The sequence below is a fragment of the Geotrypetes seraphini genome, chromosome 19 (genome assembly GCF_902459505.1).
Source record: "Geotrypetes seraphini chromosome 19, aGeoSer1.1, whole genome shotgun sequence".
Classification (NCBI taxonomy): domain Eukaryota; kingdom Metazoa; phylum Chordata; class Amphibia; order Gymnophiona; family Dermophiidae; genus Geotrypetes; species Geotrypetes seraphini.
In genome coordinates, this window is record NC_047102.1 from 39,546,441 (window position 1) to 39,574,105 (window position 27,665).

Here is a 27,665-nt window from a genome sequence, read left to right on the forward strand (position 1 = left end):
GAAGTGGAGAGAAGGGAGAGAGAGAAGAGGGCAGATGATGGAAGGAGGTGATAAATAAAAGGAAGGCACATAATGGGGGAAAAGGATTGAGTTAGGGAAATACTGGAGGGGGTGAGGGAAAGAGGTGGCGAGCTGTAGGTAGACAGTAAAAAAGGAAATTGATGAGAGGGCAGTAAGAACGTAATCTAGATGGGTGCAGAAAATAAATTGAAAAGGAAAATGAGGGAAGAAAGAGATTGCAGAAGAGAGGTGTGGGAGAGGGAAGGAGAGGAGTGAGATGCCAGACCAATGGGGGTGAAAGGAGAGATGGAAGGGGGAGGCATACAGTTTCTGGAAGGGGCATAGAAGGAGAGAAGATGCCATATAGGGGCAGAGAGATGGCAGACAGTGGATGGAAGGAAGAGAGTAACAAGAAGATGAGGAAAGCAGAAACCAGAGAAGACAAAGGTAGAACAAAAATGTTCTATTTATTTGTTGCTTGAGGAGACATGTGTCACTGTTTCTGTGGTGTTGCATTGTATGCAGAGTCCAGCTTCTTGCTGGTTCAATTTAACCTTTGTCTATTGTGACCAGTCAGACCCGGGCTCTGCCAAGGTCCCAGTTAAGCCAGGGAAAAATGTAAAAGTAAAATCCCGGAAGGAAAATGCCAGGATTTCCCAGGATGATAATGTGGGGGATAATGCCAGTGGCCACCAGGAGGAGCCAGATTTATCTGAAAATGAAGGGAGTGAGTTTTGTCCTAGTCACCACCAGGGGAGCTCAAGAGGTCCCTGGTCTTCTGCTGACACCATCAGAACAGGACACGCCCCTAGGGTAGATAAGCCAGCAGTGGCATTCAAACCAGCAAGCCAGTTAGGGAGGAAGTTTAAGTCTTGCCTCCCTAAGGATCCACCTAGGCCAAGCAGGGACAACAGACCTGTACCGATGGAATGGACTGAGGCTGAACAAGCAGAAGACTTACCACTTCTGAGCGAGGAGCCTATGGACTTCCAAGAAGCTTGTACTGGCTGTGAATCCAATTATCCTGAATTAATGCAGGTGGACCTGGCTTCAAGCCACAAACAGTGAGTGTGATATGTTTTGGACTGTTTGTGTGCTGTTTTCTGGAATGTTGATTTTGAGGAAGCTGTGAGAGAGTGTGGGGAGAGGTTTTGCTTCCACCTTGGGAGGGAATTTGTGAAAGCCTATCTTAAGGCCTTTATTTTGGCAAAACCTATTGCACTCTCCTGTTCCTGGCAGACCTATACTGTTGCCAGAGGCTATCCTTTATTTTCTTTAATGACTGAGAATTAAGGAAACTAGAATGCTGAACTTTAGTTTTGATTTAATGAAATACCTGTTGGAGCAGGCAGAGCTGGCTCTGTAGCGAGCTGAAGTCACAAGAGTAATTGAGACTTATTAAGCAGTGAAAGAAAGTTTGGACTTTATTTTTGGACTGCTTTATTTTCTTGCCCCTTTTGGCAGTTGTGTTTTTTTTTGTCTTTAATGCTGTAAGGAATCCTGACGAATGTAACAAAGTTTGAGGAATTACTTACCTGCCTTAAGAGTTGAGTAAACTGAACTATTGCTCTAAGCAACCATATTGTTGGGACTTTATTTTTGAGTTTAATTTTGAGTGCTGTTGAAGAGTCCGGTCCTGCAGGGTGACTCCATGTCGGGTCACACGCTGGTGCACTGTTTGTTGTAGTCACCAGGATTTCTCCAGAGCCCTGTTCTGGGCTATAGTGGTGGCCACAATATGTATTTCTATTTTATCCCCCCTTTTACAAAACTGTGGAGCGTTTTTTAGCGCCAGCCAGGGTGGTAGCAGCTCTGATGCCCAGAATTCCATGAGCGTCAGAGCTGTTACCACCGTGGCTAAAATCCACACTACAGTTTTGTAAAAGAGGGAGGGGTTAGTTTGTGATTACATATTCCATACTAGGCAAAGGTGTTTTCTCTGTTCTGTGTGTTCAAAAGACATGGTTTTCTGTCAGGATTGACGGTGTAGGATTGATCTGTACTAGTCTGGCTTGTTTAGCTTTACAGTGGGTGTATTGATGTTGTACTGCTCACTGCATATGTAAGATGCTGCTTTTTCCTAGGTACTCATGTGTGACGTGTGGCTTGTTACTAAAAATCATGTTTTTCGTACAGATGGGGGGGTGCCAAAAAATGATGGGCCCCAGGTGTCACATATGCTAGGTATGCCACTGTATCTCACCATGCGGATTAATTGTTTGAATTTTCAATAAAGGCTGCATCTTGGACATTTTCTCCACAGTGGTTTTGTTTTTGGGTGCAAGGATTTACACCACCTGAAACCTGGTATAAATCCTGGTGCATACTTTAGGCACAGATTCCTGGTGTTCTGTAATATTTCATGTGCCTTTAATGAATGCCCCCGACTCCCCGCAAGGCCACACCCTTTTTGAGCTAAAATATTTGTGCACTGTTCTTTACAGAATAGTACATAGCAAGATACAGTGGCAAAGGCACCTGTCCTCCTCTCTGCCCTCCCCAATCCTTCCCCACCTCCCATACCTCTGTAACGTTCCTGGCGCCAGCAGCAACCCCCAAGCTGTGCCTGGAATGTGGCATCAGAGGAAGACAGCAACTTGGGGGTTCCTGCTCGCACCAGGAGCGTTACAGAGGTACAGGGGAAGGGATGCAGCGCTAGAGCAGCAGGAGGGGGCAGGGAAGGAGCGTGTGGAGGTGGGAGGGGGCAGAGAAGAGGGTGGGGAGGGGTGCCACCGCTCCAGGCGCCTCTCTTACTCGCTACGCCACTGGCAAGATGTACACATGAATTCAAATTGCTGCTAATTGGTGCCATAGGCGCACTGACATTTAGGCCAGGATTTTCTTGGCCTAAATGAGTGCGCCTAAGTCCAACCACACCCAAATTATGCACAGAATCCGCTCTTAATTATGCCTACTTTCTGGTAGGTGCCTTGAAGTAGACGCCTACCTCAAAGTGGTAGATGCCGACCAAATAATGTACCTACCAGCTAATTCATTTTTTTAAAGTTAGTTTTATAATGGCGCTTTTCAATTAAAGGCATGGATTAAGCCTAATAGAATAAGTTAGACTGATCTAGGCACCTAACTTCAGGTGCTGTTTATAGAATCAGGGCGTTACTGTCTATAATATAGATGTTTGTAAGAGCTCATATGCTCATCTTTTTTAGTGGCCATGTGTTAATAACAACATTAGCACAAGGCCATTAATTGAGAAAATGGAAAAATCATGTCATTTAATTGCTGCAGTAAAAATGACCTTAGCATAAGAGAAAAACCTGTGCAACAGGGTGCAAAGGCCACTTTCTACCGCAGTTTAGTAAAAGGACCCCTACGCAAGCTGATGAAGAGAATGGTATAATAATTGCATTCACCTGAACTCCATCGTGTGCAAAGAAATACTTAGCATCTGATTCTGTGGCCAGCTGCAGGCACGTGGCTTTACTCCAGTACTTGGTTCTTCTCACGAGCAAAGCAAATGCTCGGTCTTCGCTGTTTCTGTAACACTCACTAAAGAGTTCTAAAATTGCAATAAAATGATCATATGACAAAGCTTCTGTGTTAGGTGGTAATGTGAGACCAATGCAGCATGGGACCCGCTCACATGTCCTGCGTTAACTGCTACAAAACTGTATGCGATAAAATATTTGTATTTATTTTGGGTGGCTAGAGAGTGGGTGTTCCTTTGCTATTTTAGCAAATCTATATTATTAATCGCCATGTGAGCCCTTGGACCCAAATTCTATAAACAGGGCTGGTTTTTTAGGCAATGGTAGGTGCCCTATCATTGTCTAAGCTAAGTGAAAAATGCTGATTAAACAATGTTTTAAACTGATTTTCAAGGCGCCTAAAAATATGGCACTGGCTTTATGGTGCCTAATGCCACTGTAGGCATGGAAGTGGCATTACGCGCCCGTAAAGTGCCAACAGAGGCATGATTCACATCAAAGGTAGGCGCCAGAAATGTAGGCCTTGTCAATCCCGGCCTTCCTTTCTGGTGCCCACCTTTGCCAGTCACTGCTCCCACCATATGGAATTCCTTACCTCTGAATATCAGGGCAGAGAAAAACTTAGCCAAATGTAAGGGAAATCTAAAGACTTACCTTTTCCATGATGCATATGATTTTTTAAATAGATTGTGGTTTATCTTTTATGTATTCTCTACTTTTAAGAACATAAGAAATGCCTCTACTGGGTCAGACCTGAGGTCCATCGTGCCCAGCAGTTCGCTCACGCGGCGGCCCAACAGGTCCAGGACCTGTGCAGTAATCCTCTATCTATACCCCTCTATTCCCTTTTCCAGCAGAAAGTTGTCCAATTCCCTCTTGAACCCCAGTACCGTACTCTGCCCTATCACGCCCTCTGGAAGCGCATTCCAGGTGTCCACCACACGCTGGGTAAAGAAGAACTTCCTAGCATTCGTTCTGAATCTGTCCCCTTTCAACTTTTCTGAATGCCCTCTTGTTCTTTTATTTTAAATTGTTACTCTCCCAACTTTCCTAATGTTTCTGTTGGCCAAGTGTTGTTCAGTGGATATTTGTCTATTTTGTCTTCCTTTTTTAAAAAAATATAATTTGTAAAACACTTAGAAACTATGATTTGCGTTTAATCAAAAATATTAATAAACTTGATTCTCTAAACAGCGCCGTCACTTGATTGACATGTGATCAGCAGCTGCTCTCAAGGCATCCACCGACAACAGCACCGGTTAGAAAATCCGGGCCTTAAAACGGGCGGCAGTGAGTGCCTGTGCTGTAATTTTTTTTCATGCACAGCAAGTCAAAATAAAATAAACAAAAAAAAACAAACAAACTAAGGGCGGGCTGGCACTGTGAACACCATACATACAAATCAAAAATTATAAACTCCAATAAAGACTGAGTAGTATGCCTAATGTTTCCTTTAAGGAGGAAAATGGCCTCAGAAGCTACGGGAGATAATACTGACTCAGAGCTGTTAAAATTATATTCCATGCAAGAAAGTTTGATCACGTTTCGCCCATACTAATCAAACCACATTGGCTGCCCATCGAACATAGAATTACTTATAAAATCCTCTTACTAACATTTAAAACCAGATCCAGAAGTCAACCTGAATTCAATAGACTTCTTATTCCCTACCCCCCCCTCAGAACACATCTTCTCAATATTCCATCTCTAAAACATATTAACACCATGCGATCAAATATTTTTTCAGGTATTGCTGCCTCCCTCTGGAACTCCATACCAAGTTTCATTAAAATTTGTTGAAACGCCTAGCATGAATTCTAAGGGGTTAATAATAATAATAAAAAAAAAGTCTAAAAAGTGTCCTAAATGGCTCTTGGATGATCAAAAAACCTGATCGTCCAAATATCCATAACCAAAGCTGGTTTTTAGACGTTTCTAAAAACAGCTTAGGCCTTTCCCCTGCCTCTAGACGCACAGAGAGAAAAGAGGTGTGTTTAGAGGAGGGGAAAGGGCGGGCAATGGGCGGGAGGTGGGCCGACCGACACCTAGGCGTACAACCAAAACATTTACAGGTTGCCTAGTCGGCACTTAGACCTTTTTGACTTAGACGTAGTCAAACCAGGTCTAAGTGCCGAAAAAGGGGCCGCTGAGCTGATGGCCGCTGGCGCCATCAGTTCAGCGGCCCGGCAACCTACCCACCACAACCATCGTGGCAGGAGAGATGCCTCATTTCCCCTACCATGATGCCATCACTCCTCTACCTGAACTGCCACGACCCGCGGCAGTAGATATGCCCTATCTCTCCTGCCACGGGTCGCAGCAGTTCCGGTAGAGGAGTGATAGCATCCCGGTAGGGGAGATGAGACATCTCTCCTGCCGCGATCCATCACCTCCCATCGCAATTAACATCGGGCCAGGAGAGAGCCCAAGCTCTCCTGGCCCGCGGCGACCCCCAACTCGAGTGGGTCAGGAGAGAGCCCAAGCTCTCCTGGCCCCGGCAACCCCCCCAACTGGATTGGGCCAGGAGGAGAGTCAAGCCCCCCTTGCCCCGGCGACCCCCTACCCCCCACTACAATACGGGCAGGAGGGATCCCAGGCCCTCCTGCCCTCGACGCAACCCCCCTCCCCCTAACGACCGCTCCCCCAGCCGACCCGCAACCCCCCCGGCTGACCCCACACACCTCCCACCCCCACCCCCACCCCCCTTCCCCGTACCTTTTTTTTCCCTGCGCTAAAAACTGCTATTGTGGTTTAGTAAAAAGGGAGGGGGGTATATTTGTCTATTTTTGTATGGTTGTTACTGAGGTGACAGCGCATAGAGTCATCTGCTTTGACCTCTTTGAAAAAACCCCGGAATAGGAATGATAATTAACAATTCTATGCGTACAGTGTGCCTTGTGTTTTTAAAAATTTTATTGTTGGTAGATCATTTTGACTTGGTCATTTTAAAAGTAGCTCGCGAGTCAAAGTGTGGGCACCCCTGATTTACACTTTACAAAGTTGTGCTCAGACTAATTCACTTTCTGTACAAGTGTTTGTTTACTTGGTATATAATAATGAAAACTTATAAATAAATAAATAAAAATAAAAAAAGCTCTCTTGAATGCAAGATTGGCTGCCAGTCCTAAGAACGACACATTGATTTGCGCTGTGGTGTGGAAGTGACGATTAGCAGGGGTTGTGTGTCAAGTTTCCCCTGATGTTTTTACCCCTGACACAGTCTGAGGGTGAAAAGTGGCCACGACAGGTCTTTGTTACTTAAGTAGGCTCCAGAATACCGTCATTGAACCCGTCATTGAATTTCTTGGCATAATGCTGGCAGCAGTCACTGCAGACTGAATATCAGGCCCTTAATATTCGTAAACACTTTTCAAAAAGGCAAATCCTTGTATTGTTATCAGATTACTTTTTAAATCCATATTAAATGCAGACTTTTTGAAAAGTAGTACACACAAACTATGCCGCAATAGAGGTTTCTGCTACGGCCTGGAACGCTAAATGCTCCGACACTCATAGAATTCTTATGAGCATCGGAGCAGCATCAGAACATTTAGCGCCCCAGACCTCAGTAAAAATCTATCGCAACTTAGTAAAAGGGGGCCTACGCTTGCCATTTCTACCTTGTTGTCTTCCAATTAGGGGTTCTTATTTTAGGCTTTAATCCAGGGTCTCGCAAACTCTTCCAAGCCGTGGCGCACTAAACTCGGGGTTGCGGCTGGAGGGTCTCCGCATATTCACAGATGCTGATGCGATGACATCACGCACATGGGTGACGTAATCGCGCTGATGTCCACGCATGCACCAAGGCCCTCCAGATGGGGCCCTGAGCTTCTTAAACTTAAAATGACTACGCCGGTGGGGAGGTGCGAAGGGCAGAAGTGCCTGTGAGGAGGAGAGGCGCCGGCTAACTCGTCTACATGACGTGCCTCTTGCGGCATACCCGAAGTTTGCAATACACTGCTTTAACCTATAAACACCAATGAAACCATAATATAAAATAGATATTTATTGGACAAATACAACTTCCCCTAGTATTTTCTCACCCTTCCCTTTGCCTGCCTTGGATCTCCTGCCTTGTTTTTGTGCCATTTGTGTTCTGATAGCTTCTCAACTGCCAATACACGTGTATTTAATTAATCTGGAAAAGGCATCCTGCAACAGAACCTGTCCTGCAAAAACACTGATAAATCCTAATTTTTCTACCTTTCAATAACCCCCTTAGGTGGAAACGAGAGAACTATTTTTACATTTTAAAAACACCTAAGTACAGAAGCCCTGCTTGTGATGAAGAGTGGAAATAAGTTATTTTGGTGTTAAGTTGGAACAATTGAAAAGATTTTCTGTATTTCTTTTGTTCTGATACGTTACATTTTCTTTTGCATAATCCAAACTACTTGCAAGTGCTTACCCAAAGCGAGATGCTCGTAATTTGTTTCCTTCATGACCCGGGCTGTTTCTGCCTCCGTTTCCAGGCGAACCATTTCCTTGAGGATCTTGCAGGCTGCCAAAGCAGCAGCTACGCCTTCCTGTCCCTGACAAACACAAAGGCCAGCAAGGTCAATATTATAACAAAACCATTTTTTTTTCTCTTTCAAAATAGAAAGAAGAAATGCCACCAAATCTAAGGCATCCTCCCTGCTTTATAAGATATTCCAAGTGAGATTTAGAGTAAGCACAGTGGAGGCAGATTCATCAGGCCCTTTGGAAACTAATTATCAATGGAGCCACTTCTAGAGCTTTCTAGGTACATCTTTGAAGCAGTCTCTTCTACCGCAAAGAAGCCAGCGTTTCGTCAGGTAAATCTCCAAGAGTTGCTTAAGTTTCTCACATCATACTTTTCATTCAGAGACTACATCAACAGAGATGTACCCGGTATCTGCTTTCACGTTAAGTACGTAACTAATTTAGGGGCTCATTTTCAAAGCACTTAGGCCACTTTTTATCAAACCGTATTAGGATTTTTTGGGGAACCAGCCACTGCGGTAAAAGCTCCAATGTTGGATCCGACACTGGAGGAATAAACAGCACCCCAGGTTAGCTTCTGCTCACCTTTCCAGATCGTTCCTAGGCTTGGCCTGGGAAAATAATGAAGCACACTGCTTGATATATTTTTTCTGGAGCTGCTGAGAGAGCATACTAAAAGAACTGTGGGTACTGCTGGGAACTGCTGAAAATTGGGGCACCTATATTGGTCCTGCCCTTGAAACGATCCCATAAAGTCTCCAGGATCGCTGGCTAGCATTTCAGTGATTTTCATTGTTTGAAACCAGTTACTTAGCTAGAATTTGGCTACTAATTAGCAACCAATTCACTATCCATGTGGCAATGTAGCAGTGGCATAGTCACAGGTGGGCCCAAACCTACCCGTGAGGCCTCAGGCCCACCCAGTAGCAGCACCTCTACATGTAGTTGGTGGGGATCCCCAAGTCCCACCAGCTAAAAACTCCCCAAATCTCTCCTGCCGCATATCTTTTAGCGAGCCAGTCCAGCCCTACAGCCTTCCGCGTAGGCAGAGTACGTCAGAACGAAGGCTGTGGAGTTGATGCAGGATGCGTGTATCAGTCACGCTGCACGTTGATGACGAAGATCGGCTCGCTAAAAGGTATGGCAGCAGCAGACTTGAGACATTGAGGTGCCAGGGGGGGAGGGGTATCACATTGCTCAGGTGAAAGAGGAGCGGGAGTGCCAGGGGCGGGAGCTGAATCATCCGGAAAGGAGAGGGAGAGATCTGCTCACTCAACTTGCATCCAGGCCCACCCAAAATTGGGTATCTGACTACGCCCCTGCAAAGTCGATGGACTAACTACCCCTGCCATGTCCCTCCCAAAATATTTAGTACATGGATAGCCCGTGAATATGCCAAACTTAATGGAGAACACTTTAGTATTTATCACATTAGGCCATTTTTGCTGCATTATGCATGAGTTATCGTCCTAAGACAAAAATAACATGAATTGACAAGTTAGAGTTAAACCTCTCTTATATACCAAACCAACTAGTGCTCTTTAACTCATATATGCATGGTTTTCTTTTCTGTCTGAATACACCCAATAATTTTCTAAACTGCACAAAAGGTGTTCATTTTTAATGTGTTTAATTAATTTAGGGGGGTCTTTTACTAAGGCACATAGAATATAGAATGTAATGGACGCTTTAGCACCTCACCTTAGTAAAAGACCCCCACAGTCGATCATTCTTTGGATTGTTCTGGTTTGGTTGCTAATTTTGTGATGACAATATAGTGGATCATTCTGCGCCTTTTTGCCTGTGACAGACTCACCATTGCCCAAAAGTATGTGGCCATTTTCTGTCGGTTCTGAAGCACTGCCCACAAAAATAAATCTCTCCATGGATTCTCGCTCTTCTGGCTCAGATCCAGGTGCCATTTCTGCCCACTGAGACGTTTCTTATTCCTTTTATCCTAGAAAGAAAACATATTTGAGTTATCAAAAAGAATGTTTTTATATGCTTTTGTTTTCTTTTTATTACTTTTCTGAATGTATCTTTGTAAACCGCTTTGAGCTATGATGTTCGTTCAGTGTGGGCGGAGTTAAGGCAGAGGCGGAGTTAAGGAAGTTCAGAAACATAGCTGGTTAGCAGAGATTTTCAGTCCAAAGATTATTAATTATCCAAAGATAATTAAAAAAAATTTTGGCTTACAATTTTTTGTGCTAAAACTGATAAGATTGAAAAGGAAGAAATCCACGTAATTAATGGTAGAGTTTTTCGGACCAAGGATGTGCCTCCTGCTTCAAATTTAAATATTTTGAAGTTAGGTTAGGTCCTGTAGATATTACATTTATTATATCCTTAGACACTAAGGTGTTTTCCTCCATCGTGTGAACTAGTGGATAGACTAATCTCTGTATCAGTATTTTAATTTTGAATTTTTTAATGAATGTTTTTTGAGTGGATTTGATTAACTTCCAAGTCACGACATGAAGCATGCCATCAGCTGTAAGTGCATTAATTTGAAGGTATACATATGTACAAGCAACTTGTACGCACAAAATTTTAGGCGCCAAAACAAACCTAATACAGACTCCCCCTAGGGCATAATTCTGTATAGGGCACCCAAAGTAAGGCGCCCGGATGATTTTCACTAAGTTGTAACTTCTAAAATGGAAGTTTCATATACAACTGCCTTTATAGAATACGTACTAGCGTATGTCATTTTTGTATCTAACTTTAGGTGTGAGCATTTATGTCCGTCAAAGGCTGGTGTAAATGTTGGACCAAATTCTCTAACTGGCACTTAAAAAAGATAAGCCACTAAAGTTAGGTGCCTATTGCATGTCAGTCACACTTAGGCGCCCATTACAGAATCAGACCTAACTTAAAATTTAGATGCCTGTAATGTAGGCCAGGGTTTTAAAGCCCTGCATTATAGCCACCTAAATTCTTTAGAGAATCACACCTAGTGGCACCTAAGTCTTTCTTCACCTCCTAAACACGCCTGCTTTAGTGTTAGGCACTGATAGGGGCAATGCAATAGACCAGGGGTAGGCAATTCTGGTCCTCGAGAGCCGGAGCCAAGTCAGGTTTTCAGGATCGCCACAATAAACATGCATGAAATAGATTTGCAGCTCAAGGAGGCAGTGCATGCAAATCCATCTATACATATTCATTGTGGAGATCCTGAAAACCTGACCTGGCTCCGGCTCTCGAGGACTGGAATTGCCTACCCCTGCAATAGGCGCCTATCTTTTGTAGATCACGCCTAAGAAGATAAGCTTTTATTTTTTTTCCAATTATGAGCTTGTTAAGAGCTTGTTAAAGCTCATTATTGAAGTCAATTTACTAGTTAGGTGCCTAACTATTGTCATGAACAAAAATGGAAATAACTTCACGCCTAAATCCTGGGAATGCCCATAATCCATCTATGCCCTTCCCTTTGAAATTGGTCTTTTATATGTTTTTTTAAGGTGGTTTTCTAAATCTTAATAAATGAAATGAATTAGACATGCAAGTTATAGAATAGGAGCACAGAGCAGATACACACATAATCAGTAACTAGTGCCAATTAGTGCTTGTTAAGGTCAATTATGACCTGGGTTGGCCACTGTTGAAAACAGGATCCTGGGCTTGATGAACCTTCGGTCTGTCCCAGTATGGCAATTCTTATGTTCTTAGGTGAGCCAAGGATAGGCCAATCAAGCCATTGTGACATCACTGATGAGGTTGGCTCTTAGGCATTGGTGGAATGAGGCATTATGACATCACAATCTGAGCTCTGGAATGTTGCTTCTATTTGAGGTTCTGCCAGGTAAATGGGGCCTGGGTTGGTCACTGTTGGAAACAGGATACTGGGCTTTGATCTATCCCAGTAGAGTAACTATTATGTTATTACCACCAGTTTAGCTAATTACTTTACACATGTATCTGTGATCTACAGTATGCCTAAAACTGCATGCCCAACTTTGAATTTAAGGGTTATTGTCGAATTTGTGAACTATTGTTTACTGACCTCATAAAGAGGTCATAGTTCTCAAAAGCTAGATAACAGATATATTGTGTTGGTCCAATATGGCCTATAATTGGCTTGCTGACCATTATTTCTACTTTAGTCTTTGGAAGAAATTCACCACTCACATGCTTGTGCTTGGTGCCTTGTTTAATGTCTTGATAGAACCCCTTGCAGGCATCATGGAGAAAATCCTTGACAACTCTTGAAACATCATAGAGCGTAAAGATGGGTCTCATCTCTAGCAGTTCTTTCTGTTGCTGATAATTTCCAAGCCCCGCACAGGGCATTTTGTGCTCTTCATGCTTCTTCAATAAGAGTTCATACAGGAGACATTTGTGAGAGATAGAGCAGTAGAGGTCCTGAAGCCGTCCATAGGTAAGGAAGTCATACATGTTGGCTCCGTTGTCGATAAACAGCTTCACAAAATCTGGTTTATCATTCACCAGAGCATCCATCAGGACTTCTTCCAGATCACGAGGCTAAACTCATACAAAAAAAAAACAAAAATCAAATTAATTATCTATGTAGAAAAATAGAATTACTGAAGGGGTTACTCAGACACAAAAGCAAACTTACATGCTGAATCCAGCAGACGAATGCTTATAATAATGGCTGGTCTTCCATTTATAATATCCAAATTTAATAAATCAAGGGAGAGGGGGTTGTTTAAAAATGGTTATTTCACATAAATGGTTTGGCTGGTTCGTTAATATCAGTTTTATAGACTGCATGAACTGACGTCACTTCCTGGACCCACGTCTAGGAAGTGACGTCAGAGGAAGAGCTGACACTGGCATGACAGCAGCTTGAGGGTTACAGAGGAACGGGGGAAAGAAAGTAGCACACGCAGCAGAAGGGGGCGGGGAAGGAGCGTGTGGAGGTGGGAGGGGTGGAGAAGAGGGCAGGGGCGGGGCGCCTCTCACCCTTGCTACGCCACTGCCTGGAAATATAGTTTAAGGCTCAACTGTGATTTCTTTGCACATTTAGAACTTAAGAGTTGACTTACTGGGGCAGACTGAGCGTTCCTCTAGCCAGCATCCAGGTTCAAACAGTGGCCAGAATACAAAACATATTTATACTTTCATTAAAACTGGTAAAAATTTGTGTTCTGCTGGGACTCAATTATTGTACCGTATTTTCACATAGATAACGCGCACCCGTGTAAAACGCGCACACGGGTATAGCGCGCAAAAAACACATATTTATGTATATAAATTTTTATATACCGCGCACACCCGTATACCGCGCATGCTGCCTGACTCTCCTTTCGCCCGCCCCGACTCTCCTCTGGAGACCCCGACTCTGTTTTCGCCCGCCCCGACTCTCCTTTCCTCCTTGAAGTCCTGTCCCTACCCTGAAAGCCTGATGCCCCCCCGACGTCCGATTCACCCCCCCCCGCAGGACCGCTCGCACCCCCACCCCGAAGAACCGCTCGCACGCACCCGCACCCCCACCCCGAAGGAGCGCTCGCACTCCCACCCCGAAGGAGCGCTCGCACTCCCACCCCGAAGGAGCGCTCGCACCCCTACCCGAAGAACCGCTCGCACCCCCACAGCCTCACCCCCCTCCCCCATGGAGAAGCAGTCTACCTTGTTTCCAGATGCCAGTGAGCCCAGCTGTTTTCTCTGCTGGCGGTCCCACCCTTTCTCTGACATCAGAGAAAGGGCGGGACCGCCTGAAGAGGAAGTAGCGCAGCACAGGGCTCTGAGAAGGGGCAGGACCACCGGCAGAGGAAGCAGCTGGGCTGGCATCCGGAAACAAGGTAGACAGCTTCTCCATGGGGGAGGGGGGGAGGCTGTGGGGGTGCGAGCGGTCCTTCGGGTGGGGGTGCGAGCGGTCCTTCGGGGTGGGAGTGCGAGCGCTTCTTCCGGGTGATGAATCGGGCGTCGGGGGGGGGGGGGGAAACTATGTAAAAAAATTTTTGTACAACGCGCTCACGCGTATAACATGCAAGGGTATGCGCGGTTTGTAAAAACCACATATAACGCGCGCGTTATATGCGAGAAAATACGGTAATTCTTTGTATTTGAACTTAAACTCAAAAATGGTTAAAAAAATTGCAGCTGATTCAAAATACTGCAGTGAGGTTGTTATATGGTCTAAACATAGTGTTCCTATATTTTATAAGAAACTTCATTGACTGCCTCTAGAGAAATGTAGAGTTTAAACTGTTTGTCCTATTCATCATATTATACAGGCAGAGGCTTCCGATCATCTCACTGTGTTCTTTTCACATTTGCATTATTCATCTAATAGACTAAGTAATACATTTTTATTGCAGTTTCCCCCTTTTAGGAGGTATACGTTTTAATCAATTTAACTCTTCTTTTACATATGCTGCTATTGTTATTGGGAATGATTTACCTTTACAAATAAGGACAGAAACATTTTTATATGATAGATTGTAAAGTCAGTACTTTTAAAGAATTGTAAGGACATCTTTTATCCAAGGAATTGTATTTTCTCATAGAATTATTATAGCTTCTTTTTGATGTAAATCACAATGAACTTCTTCCCCCCTCCCCCCCCCCCACTGTCACAGGCACGTGCCGCTTCCCTTCCCCCTAATATGCTGTCTTGCCTGTGTGGGCTCTCCCTCTGATGTCACTTCCTGGGCGCATGTCCAGGAAGTGACGTCAGAAGAAGAGCTGATGCAGGTGGGACAGCAGGTTAGGGGTTGCTGCTCACTGCCAGAAACTTTACAATGGTACGGTGTGCAGCAGTGGAGGGGCAGGGAAGGAACCGGAGAGGACGGGTGCCATGCCCCTATGAAAACAGCACCTGGGGAAGACTGGCCCCCAGCCCCCTCCCTTCCTTACTACGCCACTGAGAGCGATTCAGAAACCTTGTATTAGATTAGATTACTTTGGAAAGGTACATCCCAGCACCTCTCTCAGTATCCCACGATCCCTTTATCCCTCAGGAATCCATCCAGTCTCTGTTTGAATCCCTGTACCGTACTCTGCCTGATCACTTCCTCCGGTAGCGCATTCCAAGTATCCACGACCCTCTGGGTAAAGAAAAACTTCCTTGCATTCGTTTTGAACCTATCTCCCTTCTTAGATAACTCCCCACTCCAAACAGTAACAACAACGAAAATACTGGGAGTGTTACTAGATCAAGAACTTTCTTTTCATGATCAGATTAGTTCAGTGGTTAAAAATTGTTTCTATAAGCTACGTCTTATTAGATCTTTATCAAAAGTCTTAAAACCAGAAGCTCTTAACATTCTCATTCATTCTTTAATCATTTCTAGGCTTGATTATTGCAACACATTGTATCATGGTATAACCCAGAAAGAAATAAGAAGACTACAAATTATACAAAATACATCAATAAAAATTATTACTAATTCAAAAAAAATATGATCATGTCACACCTCTTCTTCAAAAAGCACACTGGTTACCAATCTCGCATAGAATAACATAAAATCGCACTGATAACCTTTAAAATCCATCAAACTAACGCACCAATATTTCTGGATCGTCTTCTGATACCATATTCTTCATTTAGGACATTTAGATCAACAGAACAGCATTTGCTGACTATCCCTTCTTTAAAAGTAATAGGTACTAGGAGATCTACTATTTTTTTGGTTATAGCACTCCAGCTCTGGAACAACCTATCAATTTACTTATGTCATGAATCCTCACTAGAAAAATTCAAAACCTCTTTAAAAAGTTGCTTGTATAAGGACGCATTTGAGACATAGATAGGATAATTCATTTATCATTAATGCGTATGCTCTAATACCTAATTTCAATCAGACCTTATGTATAGGTCAAAATCTTCTTTACCTTCATGATTATTCTTTGTTACCCTCCAGATGTTCTTTCCCTAAATGTTTCTTTATTTTCTTTAAAGATTGTAGTTCACTCCCCTCTCCTTTTGTATCGGTTATTATTTGTACATAAATACTGTATGTTTATTTGTATACAATTGTTCTATTTTTGTCTCCTATTTTTAAATTGTCATACGCATTGAAATATTTGACATTGCGTGTACAACAAATTTTTTAAATAAACTTGAAACTTGAATATCATCTAGAACGTCTCTCTCTCTCTCTCTCATCTGTCTTCTCTCTTTGTCTCTCAGTGAGTGAAAGGTTTTACATTAAAATATATGAGAAAATGTATTGTGAGAAAATAAACATTTTTGATTACTCCCAGATTGGTAGAGTTTACTGTCCAAATGAATCAAATAAAGGAAAATCTAGCATCATAAAGTCACTTACCCTCCATTCAACATCTCCATTGAAGATTTCACTTTTTGCAATATCTACTCTGTTCCACGCCACAGCAAGCTTCAATTCATCCAGGTATTCCTGAGCTTCCTGGCTTTGACTTTTACAAGCTATGAGAAACAAGTCACAAACATAAAGTTGTTCTACTGCCAAACTAATGCTCTCCCTCCACTCCACTTAAGCTCTGCCCTGACAACTCTGAAAGGACCTTTCTCTCTTTATCTAGTTCTGTACCAACATCTGAGAATCTGGGATCTTCCTCTCGTAAGAAGTGTTCTCGTTCAGACCTATCCTTAATTATTCTTCCCTTGTTACAAAGGGAAAGGAAAATATTTGTTTCATGTAATCCTATGAAGATGTGGGGAAGGGGCCTATTTGTCTCCAGCTCGTTCAAAATATGGCACTCTGGCTTCTTTACCGTCATTCAAAATTTGATCATATAACCCCATTACTCAAAACTGAACATGTGCTTCCTATAGCCTACAAGATCCCATTTAAATATAATGTCCTTACATTTCAAATTTGGTCTATCGGGCTTCCCTTATTTCTGTTTAATCATTTCATTCCATACACGCCAACAAGGGGCCTTCGTTCTTCTTCTCAGGATTTGCTATCTGTGCCTTCCCTTAAACAAATGTTTCTAGACACTAATCGTGATTCCAGCTTCTCGGTAATGACCCCCAAGCCTCTGGAATTCACTACCTCTTTATTTAAGGTCAGAAAAATCCCTCAAGACTTTCAAGTCACAACTCAAAGCTTATTATTTCAGAAAGGCATGTGAATGTGGGTCATAACAGATCTATTCATCTTGTAAAAATGTGAACTTTAATGCTCTTATGTTCTTTTACCCTTTAACCTTTTGTTATTTCCCTTTTGGGGTTTTTTTTCTCCCTAACAAATATTGCAACTTATCCCTTCCCTGCAAACCCATTTATTTCAAAATAAAATTACTCCAAACAAAGTATTTATCAAGTCCACATTATTGGGGCTGAATAACACTTAGAAAAAAATCACATCAAAGGAAAAGGAAAATTTGTTTTTATCTGTCTATTGTTTTGGTCTTTTTACCTTGTTTGTTCTAGTATTATTTTTTAACCCATTGTTTTTATTTTTGTAAACCGCTTTGGTTTGACATTTCTTTTCATCGATGTCTTTGAGATTTAACTGGCCTTTTAAGGGCGACTTAGAATGATTTTATTTTTATTTACCCTCCTACTGTTTTTCCCTTAAATTGTTATCTTTTATCCTTGAAATTGTAGTTCTTGCCTATTATGGTTTTATATCTGCAAAAGTCTTTGTCGCCCCCTGTCTTTTTAAAAATTTTAATGTTGCTATTAGCATGTGGCCATTACCAAAAATTAGCACATCACCCCTACTGCAGTTTAGTAAAAGGCCCCTTGAGAATCTCACACAGATGAGCCTGACTTTGCCGGTGGTAGAAGCGGAAACACTTTGCGTCACCCTGAAACTTCGCCCTTCCTCCCTGTTTTCATTGGTCGTAATTTTGCTACTTTTGTGCTACAAATATGTACAGCTGTTCTAGGACCCTCAGGAAAACAGCTCCCACCTTTGACCAGAGCTTTCAGAATAACTGTGTCCAGTTCTTCAGAGCCTTCTTGCTCAAAATTATGCACGGTTAGAAGATGCTGTTGAGCAATGATGTTCTGAATCTAGAAGATATAAATTAAATTAGCAACTCTTCTGCTTTGTTATATTTATTCAAAGTGCATCCCATGCAGCTGCTACTGTTGTTTCTTGGTCAGCTTATATAGAAATATTGAGCAACATATTTCTGACCAGATTTTCAAATGTGCACTAGTGAGTCAGCACAATTGATGAGTTATTCATGATTCTCATTATATAAGCTATGGTATTAATTTGTAGATATGATTTCTGATGATTATGTGTCTGCTTTTATCATATTTTTACAAAATTATGTATGTAAATTATGTAAACCGTTTAGTTTTAAATGGTATAGAAAATTTTAAAATAAATAAATAAATACCAAAATTCAACTCTCTACTGGATAGCCAAGTTGAACACTCTAGACCAGTGCTTCCCAACCCTGTCCTGGAGGACCATACGAACATGTCTTACTGGGTCAGCCCAGTAGCCCGTTCTCACAGTGGCCAATCCAGGTCCCTAGTACCTGGCCAAAACCCAAAGAGAAGCAACATTCCAGAGCCAACCTCATAAGTGATATCACAATGCTTGATTGTCCTATACTTGGCACATATAAGAGCATAAGACTAGCCATACTGGGTCAGACCAAAGGTCCATCTAGCCCAGTAGCTTGTTCTCAGGGTGGCCAATCCAGGTCATTAGTACCTGGCCAAAACCCAAAGAGTAGCAACATTCCAGCCAGTGAATATGCAAGGGGCAGATTTGCATGCCTGTCATCTCCATTACATGCAAATCTCTCTCAGGCATATTCATTAGGACTATCCTGAAAACCCGCCTGTCTGGTTGTCCTCCAGGACAGGGTTGACAACCACTGCTCAGATTATTGGTGAGCATACACAAGCTCAGCCACTACCATCCACAACATCGGCATAAAAAACTTTCATCTGAGTGACTAGCACCAAGCTTTAATAGCAAAAATGCTGTGAACACAAAAAGAATTAATTTCATACTCACTGTGGCATGGTCTTTCCTTCTGTGTTAGATTTTCAGATTAGCATCTCAGCAAATTATAGGTGACTGCTACCAATCATAATACACCGTCATAGCGCTTGTCACTCAGATGAAAGATTTTTATGCCGATAATGGTGGCTGAGCTACTGAATGCTCACCAATAACCTGAGGTTTTTTCTTTTGTCTAGGGCTCCCAGCTTTGGCGTATAGTGGATGCCTTCCTCAGGGAACACTTGGCTGGTAGACGCTAAATCCAAAATACACTAGTGAAGACAATCTGCAGTGCTCTGAGCAGTTCTTTTATATTGGTGTAAGTTGAAATCTATCTGCTTTTGAGAGGTTCCTACTTATTGTAATCATTGTTGAAATTTACTTCTCCACATCTACCTCAGCAGCAGCAACAAAATTCTGTTACATAGAAACATGATGGCAGATAAAGGCCAAATGGTCCATCTAGTCTGCCCATCCACAGTAACCATTATCTTTTTCTCTTTCCGAGAGATCCCACGTGCCTATCCCAGGCCCTCTTGTATTCTACCCCTGTTCATTAGCATCCTTCTTTCTCTGTCAAGAGCTCCTTTTCTCCCCTCCCCTTGTCATGATATTCCCTCCTATAACTTCTGTTCCTTAGTCTGAATAGAGATGTTTTATAGGCAGCATTCATAGCCTACAATTTTCAGCCATTGCTCAACAGCGACATCCAATGGCCTGACTTAGGAACTATTTTTATTCGGATTCTGAAAGGAGCCACAAGTTCATTGGCCTGACTGAAAGACAGGCTTGGTTATGGGTATAGTTATGGTTTTAGTATTAGCTTAGCTAAGTTAGGAAGGGAATATAACAATAGAAGACACCCACTGGGTAATTTAGCACAAAGACTTGTGGCATTATAATTCAGAAGAGGCCATTCCAAATGAGCTTAAAAACCCAAATGGCGCCAAAAAAAAGAACAAACAATTCTGTATTTGCTTGTCTGGTGTATGGGACATAGAGAAGAGAATGTGACTGTGAGCAAAGGCAGTAATGATGATATGCATCGATAAAGAACAAGTGGAGAGAGATAGGAACACTGATTAAATTCTCTTACAATTGTTGTCCATCGCAATATGTTTTCCCAAGAGAAATTTTGTTTAGCAAATTTTTCCTTGAATTGCTTTTCAACTACTTCTGGTACAACAAGATGAGGTTCGTTCATTAACTCTGCTAAGATATCGGCAACGCCTCCAGATCCAGCCACGATGACCCAGGGAGCTGAGTTCTCCAAACCTTTGTGAATTCTCTGTTAGGGAGCAAAACAGAAAGGCTGCCATCTTCTTTATAGCTGAAGCATCGAAATGTACATACAGTACATTTAATTACATAATATTATTCTGGTCTGTCATGTAGGAGTCCTCAACAGCCCAGTTGCAGGGTAACTTGCTGGCAAAGCGCTGGTGTTACTGAGCTATGCTTTGACAGAGGCTTGTCCCTCTGCCTTCATTCAACGGAAACTGTAATTGAGGAGTAGAGGGGACCATTTTCAAAGCACTCTTCGGTATTTGCGGTCTAGAAATGGATTTTTAGGTTATGCTCTTTTCCCCTTGGGAATTGCCTAAGGCAAAAATAATGTCTGAAAATGCAAAACTTTGAGTGTTGCCTGTCCTAACCCCATCCTGAGGAATGGTTCCACTCAATACAGCTAGAAGGATGTGCTGTGGAGTAAATCACATATATAGCCCCTGTTTTACTAAGGTGCGCTGATTAGCGTGTGCTAATCAAATTAGCACACGTTAAATGCTAATGCATCCATAGACGCCAATTGATTAGCACGTCTTAGTAAAACAGGGCCATAGTGTACTTAGCTGCAAGAGTAAACCTAATATTGGATGTGAATATAGGTAGGACGATTGATTTGGTATGAACATATACAAATAAGCAGGACAATCGATGTGCCGGTAACATAAGTAGGATGATTGATTATGCCATAATTATGCCAGTTTTAATCACTCTGTATTGTAACACTGCTACAGAAACCCCTGTAACTCTTTATAGAGCCCATATATTGTAACACCTTTTACAGAAGCTCATGCAAACCGCTCTGAATTGACTCCCCAGTCATTAGTAGCGATATAGAAGCTCACCATAAACAGTACTGTTCTTTCAGTGTGGGGGAAGGGGGGACGGGATAGTGTGTGGATAAATTAGGTGCAACCCAAGAAAGGGCTCCAGGGAACAACAATGCCAGCAGAATCCAGGGGTGCCATAAAACTTATGTGGGAGAAGGAGGCAGGACAGTGGCCAACCCAGGTCCAAGCACCTAGTTAGATCCGAAATAGCAAAACAGATTCTATGCTGCTTATCCTAGGAATAAGCAGTGGATTTTCCCCAAGCCATCTCAACAATGGCCTATAGATTTCTCTTCTTTTAGGAAATTAGCCAAACTTTTTTTTAAACCCCGCTAAGCTAACTGATTTCACCACATTCTCTGGCAATGAATTCCAGACTTTAATTACACGTTGTGTGAAGAAATATCTTCTCTGGTTTGTTTTAAATCTACTACTTAGTAGTAGCTTCATCACATGTCCCCTAGTCCTATATTTTTGGAAAGAATGAATAAGCGAGTCACATCTACCCTTTCCACTCCATTCATAGTTTTATAGACCTCTTATCATATCACCCCTGAGCTGTCTCTTCTTCAAGTTGAGGAGCCCTAGCTGCTTTAGCCTTTCCTCATATGGAAGTCGTCCCATCCCTTTTATCATTTTTGTCGCCCTTCTCTGTACCTTTTCTAATTCCGCTATATCTCAAAAACGGGCATGAGAAAAAATGGACGTTAAGCGCTATTCTATACAGAGCATGCATCCTTTATAGAAGAGAACATAGCGCTGATTCCTGTGCCTAGCTATAGGCGCCAGACTTGTGCCTGCTGAAACCTGGTATAAATGCTGAGGCAGCACGCTATAACTATGGTCACATTTTGGAATGCCCCTGACATACCATGGCCACACTCCCTTTTTTTTAAATTATTATTATTTTATTTATCAGGTTTCAAATTATAATATAAGAATTAAACTCTTGCTCCAGAAACATAGCAGGAAACAATAATAACATAATAGAAATATTAAACAAACAGAAATACATTTTTACTCCTTAGACCTCAATCCTGGAAGGAGGAATTCAAAGAAAAGTAAGGAGAAACTTAATTTTCATATGATTACATCAGGCATTGGCTAAGCATCTTAAATCCCTTATTTTAAATTGCTATTCAAAATGTCTAAACGTTCCCTCTTGCCAGCTTCTTCAGGCCTTAAAAGGTTCACAGCTGTTCGGGAGAGTAGAACACATTTTTAAACCCTAAATATTTAATTAGACACTTGCAAGGGTAGGCTAGAAGAAATGTACCACCCAAAGACAGTATTTCTGGGCTTATCACAAGAAACAATTTCCTACGCTCCTGCGACTGCCTAGTTACATCTGGGCACATATGTACTTTTTTCCCATTGAACAATATTTGTGGAGTGCGGAAATATATTCTGAGCAAAACATTCAAATCTTGCTCAAATACTAATGAAATTAAAACGTCGCTCTTTCTGAAGTGTCCGATACTGTTGTCTCAAGCAAATCTGTAACATTTAAAGCTTTATTAGTATCTAAGTTAACCAATTCAGACTCTGGGCTTGCTCATATTTATTTTTTCCCTATCCCAGGTCCTCTTGAATTCAGACAGTCTCTGTCTCCACCACTTCTTCCGGGATACTGTTCCACGCATCTACCACCCTTTCTGTAAAAAAGTATTTCCTTAGATTACTCCGGAGCTTATCCCCTCTTAACTTCATCCTATGCCCTCTCATTGCAGATTTTCCTTTCAAATGAAAGAGACTTGACTCATGCGCATTTAAATTACGTAGGTATTTAAACGTCTCTATCATATCTCTCCTCTCCCGTCTTTCCTCCAAAGTATACAGATTGAGATGTTTAAGTCTGTCCCCGTATGCCTCATGACGAAGACCAAACACCATTTTAAGAACCTTCCTCTGGACCAATTCCATCCTTTTTATATCTTTTTGAAGGTGTGGCCTCAGAATTGTACACAATGTTCTAAATGAGGTCTCACCAAAGTCTTATACAGGGACATCAATAACTCATTTTTCCTACTGGCCATACCTCTCCCTATGCAACCTAGCATCCTTCTAGCTTTTGCCGTCATCTTTTTTACATGTTTGGCCACCTTAAGATCATCACATACAATCACACCCAAGTCCCGCTCATCTGTCGTGCACATAAGCTCTTCACTCCCTAATCTGTACCGTTCCCTTGGGTTTTTGCAGCCCAAATGCATGACCTTGCATTTCTTAGCATTAAATTTTAGCTGCCAAATTTCAGACCATTCTTCAAGCTACGCCAGGTCTTTCTTCATGTTATTCATACCATCCTGCGTGTCTACTCTATTACAGCTTCAGATGTGCCCAGCTCAACAGATCAGAGGGACTCTCTAAGGAGTACTGCAGTGAATGTTACATTAAAAAGCCCCAGGTATACATGTCACTATAACCTGCATATATAGTATGGTGAGTCCTCCAAAACCTACTGTATCTACATAAAGATGACACTTGAAGGAATAAAGACTATTGTTGTGGTGTAAAGATGGGTACAGAAAATTTTGGGTGGGGTTTGCTCACCATACAATATATGAAAGTTATAGTGACATGTGTACCTGGGACTTTTTAATGTGAAGTTCACTGCACTACCCCCTAGAGTGCCACTGCTCTGCTCTGCTGTGTCTGTGGCCAGTTTGCTAAGAATGCTGGTTGCTTATACATCACAATGGCTTGTTTTTATGCATTTTTCATTTGGACATTTTTGCATTTGAAAATTGCAAAAAAAGATTGACCTCTTGTGGCTTCAAAAATGGACATTTTCTCTACTGGATTTCTGGACATCTTTCCCAAAATGTCCAAACTCAGACGTCCTATTGAAAATGCCCCTCCGTGCCTTACAGAATAACGTGCAGGTAGATGTGCATGCAAATTTTAATGCGTGCCAATTAAGATAAAAAATTGATTGCTAGTACCCAATGACTGGTGGTTAAGGGCTTGTTATTCAATACATTTGTACACACATCTTGAGCATGCACAAATTTGGGTGCAGAAATCTTGGCCCAATATATAGAATCTAGGGGATTGTGTCAGATGGGGGGTAGGAGTTGGAGTTGGTTCAAAGGCATAAAACAATAAATATTATTCCTGATAGAATTTATTGAGTGCAGATTTTGTGCAGAATTCCTCACCCTCTCAGGACGCAGAGAACTCAGCACATGCTGTGCAGACACGAGCAGTAGAAGAGGAAGTGAACCGCTGCCCAGGGGATCACTTCCTCCTGTGCTGACTTAGGCCTGACTGTTCATGTGAACCATTATCTCGCAAGTGCAGAATTCCACCAAGAGTAAATAGAGGAGACTGTATCTTCTTAACTTTGCTAGTTAATACATTGAGGGGAAGATTCTGAAAACTTTAACGACGTTGCTAAACTGTTTACCAACGGTTTATCCTGAACACATTTTAGCGGTGGATTATCGAAACAGATTATCTCTGTCAATAGCGAGCTTTCTGGTAGGAAGGAATGTTGCTACTCTTTGGGATTCTGCATGGAATCTTGATCCTCTTTGGGGTTCCGGAATGTTACTACTATTTGGGTTTCTGCCAGGAACTTGTGACCTGGATTGGCCACTATAGAAACAGGATACTGGGCTAGATTGGTTTGACCTAGTATTGTTCTCCTTATGTTCTTTTATTATGATTCCAAATAGCTCCTGGAGGCGGGGAGGGGTTGAAATGCTTTATAAATATAACACTCGTAGGCAACACCGCTGCGAGAGGAAGCATGGCCTGTCATTACCATGGCTCATGTGTAGAGGATATTATCAAGTTTAAAGAATTAACAAGAGCTAGTTTTGATACCGAATAGCTCCCTGGGGGTGTGTTCAAAATGCTTTAGGACACAGATTGTATTTAAGAGGAGATCATATTAATAAATCTGCGGATAAATATTTATTCCCAATAAAACTGAGCAGTGTGATTATTGGTTGATGGGTGAAGCTGTCAGTAGCAGGTGACAGAGTGCAAATTTTAAGATTGTGCTCCTTTAAGCTTGGACTCAATGCCCCAACAATCTGATTGCAGACACAAAAATTTGTGGAGAACTTTTACCCTGCAGTCTCTGAAGATTAACCCCCATCCTAGTGTTTTCCACATAAAGATCCTCTTACCTTATTTTTTTTAAAAAAAGTTATTTTCATAAAATAATTTGATAGAAAGATTGCTTGGAAGAGCCCCATAGAGTTCTCTGATTTGCTTCCGAAGTATAAATATACCTCCCTTTAAATATTTACTTCTCTAATGAAAATAGCTCAGACAGAACAACCTGACACCACCATTTTTTGTGTAAATCAAGTATTCTTTCTTATTTTTCTAACATAAAATAAGTCTCTAAATACAATTTCTGAAGAAGAAGGGTTACCTTCAAAAGCTAATCATAAAATGCACCGAGTTAGTCCAATAAAAAAAGGTATTACCTTATTTCCTTGGTTTTATTTCTAAATATTACCCTGAAGAAAAGTTGAAATGAGAGATCACACATAAATGCATTCGATAACAATGTCTTTTAAAATGTGCTATTTTTACAGATTAGCTGTGAAATAGAAGTTTCATATCACAGAAAGCAAAAATAGCACACCAGAGAATTAACAGCTTAGAAAACTGAACAGCAACAGTGTTTCTGCTTTAAAGTATAGCACCCTAGGTAGCTATAGCCAAGAAACTCAAGTATACCTCAGCTACCCTGCCTCCATAACCTAATCTGCTTTGCTTTAATCGTACAAACTATGGCTTATGTACCTCAAGTGTATGTGGCCGTCCATTCATCAATAAGCAAAGCACAGGGATTTCAATGCTGCCTGATCCTGTAAGAAATAAAAAGTGACCCATAAACACCTAATTTCATGGAAGGGTTCAACTGTAGCAGCTCAAGTTATCACAGCAGGAATCCTTCTGCTGATTGGCTCCTTCTGAAGCGGGGCAGAGAGAAAGACTGCTAGGAATTGGCCTACAGAGACAGACTGCTGGCGGCTGGCTGGAGGGGGAAGAGAGAGAGAGAGAGACTGGTAGGGATTAGCTAGGGAGAGAATGAGGTGGGAGGCAACTGGCTGGAGGGAGGGGAACGGAGGAGAGAGAGCATAGTGGGGACAAGAGAAAGAGATTGGCGGGACTTGCTGGAGGAGGGAGAGAAGGACAGACTGCTGGAGACAAAAAGGAGAAGGGGGATAGAGGAACTATTGGGCCAGGCTTGGTGCCAAGGGTTAGGATGAACCAGGAGTCCCTGAATTTTGGGATGTGTGTGGTACAGTGGTTAGAGCTACAGCCTCAGCACCATGAGGTTGTGGGTTCAAATCCCACACTGCTCCTTGTGACCCTGGGCAAGTCACTTAATCCTCATTGACCCAGGTACATAGAGTGGGAGCCCGCTGGGACAGTTAAGGGAAAAATGTATGACTACCTGAATAATTTGTAATCCGCATAGATGCGGAATATAAATTGTTTAAAAAAAAAAAAAAAATTAGGTGTCCACATAATCAAAAATGTTGGGAATTTCTACCCTGGACTGATGTTTATGGATCCGAATTCATGCTTCAATGGCCCTTTCAGTTTGATAAATCCAAGAAGCAGAAGTCAAGCTCATGGATGAAACCATCAACCCAACCCCGTTGTAAGTTTATAATTCCAGTATCTACCTCCATAGCCAGTGCGTTGCTCTGAAATGTGTTTTTCCAGTTTGAGCCTTAACTTTGTTGTTTCATCAGCTTGATCCCCATTCATCTGATCCACCAAGATAAAATGTGAGTGGTTGTTGTCAAGAGAATACAGTGGACCTTGTGCATTATTATCAATTTTGTAATAGACAGGACTCTCCTAGGAAACAAATATGAATGGTTAATACCATGATGCCTTAGAAACAATAAATCTGTCTTTCAATTCGCAGATAGTATATATCCGCCAGAGGACTCCTTGGAAAGAACACTTCACAACTGATTAATGCAGGTGACATATTTAACAAGAAAATACAAATTTCCAGTGCAGAATCTAGAGATGAAAGTGGAATACCTTTGCATTATCCAGAACCTCCCTGTTTTGAATCATTTCTAGTGAAGCTATTCCTATGGCAACAACTTTATTTTTGGATGAAGTACTCGCCAGGGAGTGATCTTGAACTGCTTCCCCTATATGTCTCGTTATTCCAGCTCGCAGACCACTGGTGAGGAGCCAGGCACCTGCAAGAAATACAAGGTATGCTCTGTTTGTTTTCCAATAATTTATGGGACCCTACAACAATAAATATTTAGAGAGAAGACAGATGTAAAGGGAGTTCATTCATGTCCTGGTGTTCTCCGGCATGAAGATTTTGCCATAAGAATAACTAGCTGAATTTAAAGTCGGTCAAAATATCTAGCAGAGGAAGCCTCTCCTTTGGTGAACTGAAGTACATTTTCCTATAAAGATAGCGCAGACTAGTGGTTAGGTGGTGTATTACTACCACAAGTTTGAAGAAATCTACCAGAATAAGAATGTAAATTTGTTACAGTATATTTCTAATCAGATGAAATAATAAAATGGTGCTGAAGCATGAATATATCTTTATTTTAATCTTTTTTCTGTACCACTTTGTAAAAATGTAAAAAATGTGGCCCTGCTATTTGTTTGTTTGGTTCATGTTGAGGGCATGTTTTCTTCTTTTCTGTTGTTTGGTCCTGATATTCAGCAGCATTTATCTAGGTAGGAACAACTCTACCTCAGATAAGTATTACGTTATGTTAATAGGTTTTCTATTCCGCCTTTACCTATTC

General features: G+C 41.9%; 2 protein-coding genes across 4 annotated transcripts in view; one reads left to right on the forward strand and one right to left on the reverse strand.

The window, feature by feature from the left end:
* The window catches only part of PTDSS2 (phosphatidylserine synthase 2), a 170,583-nt gene extending 143,134 nt beyond the window's left edge, over positions 1-27,449 (forward strand). Inside the window, exon 13 of the mRNA XM_033928021.1 lies at positions 26,804-27,449. The gene's annotated coding sequence lies outside the window, so the exon portion shown is untranslated. The remainder of the gene's footprint in view (positions 1-26,803) is intronic.
* The window catches only part of TRPM5 (transient receptor potential cation channel subfamily M member 5), a 116,194-nt gene that overhangs the window by 65,549 nt on the left and 22,980 nt on the right, over positions 1-27,665 (reverse strand). For 2 of the 3 annotated variants that reach the window (XM_033928018.1, XM_033928017.1), the window contains exons 5-14: positions 26,926-27,092; positions 26,556-26,733; positions 25,663-25,727; positions 19,878-20,069; positions 17,724-17,826; positions 16,148-16,266; positions 12,039-12,392; positions 9,727-9,867; positions 7,855-7,978; positions 3,372-3,517 (exon numbers count right to left, since the gene is read on the reverse strand). In XM_033928018.1, coding sequence (XP_033783909.1) covers positions 3,372-3,517; positions 7,855-7,978; positions 9,727-9,867; positions 12,039-12,392; positions 16,148-16,266; positions 17,724-17,826; positions 19,878-20,069; positions 25,663-25,727; positions 26,556-26,733; positions 26,926-27,092 — 1,589 coding nt within the window. The remainder of the gene's footprint in view (positions 1-3,371; positions 3,518-7,854; positions 7,979-9,726; positions 9,868-12,038; positions 12,393-16,147; positions 16,267-17,723; positions 17,827-19,877; positions 20,070-25,662; positions 25,728-26,555; positions 26,734-26,925; positions 27,093-27,665) is intronic. The other variant, XM_033928019.1, reaches the window with a different exon arrangement.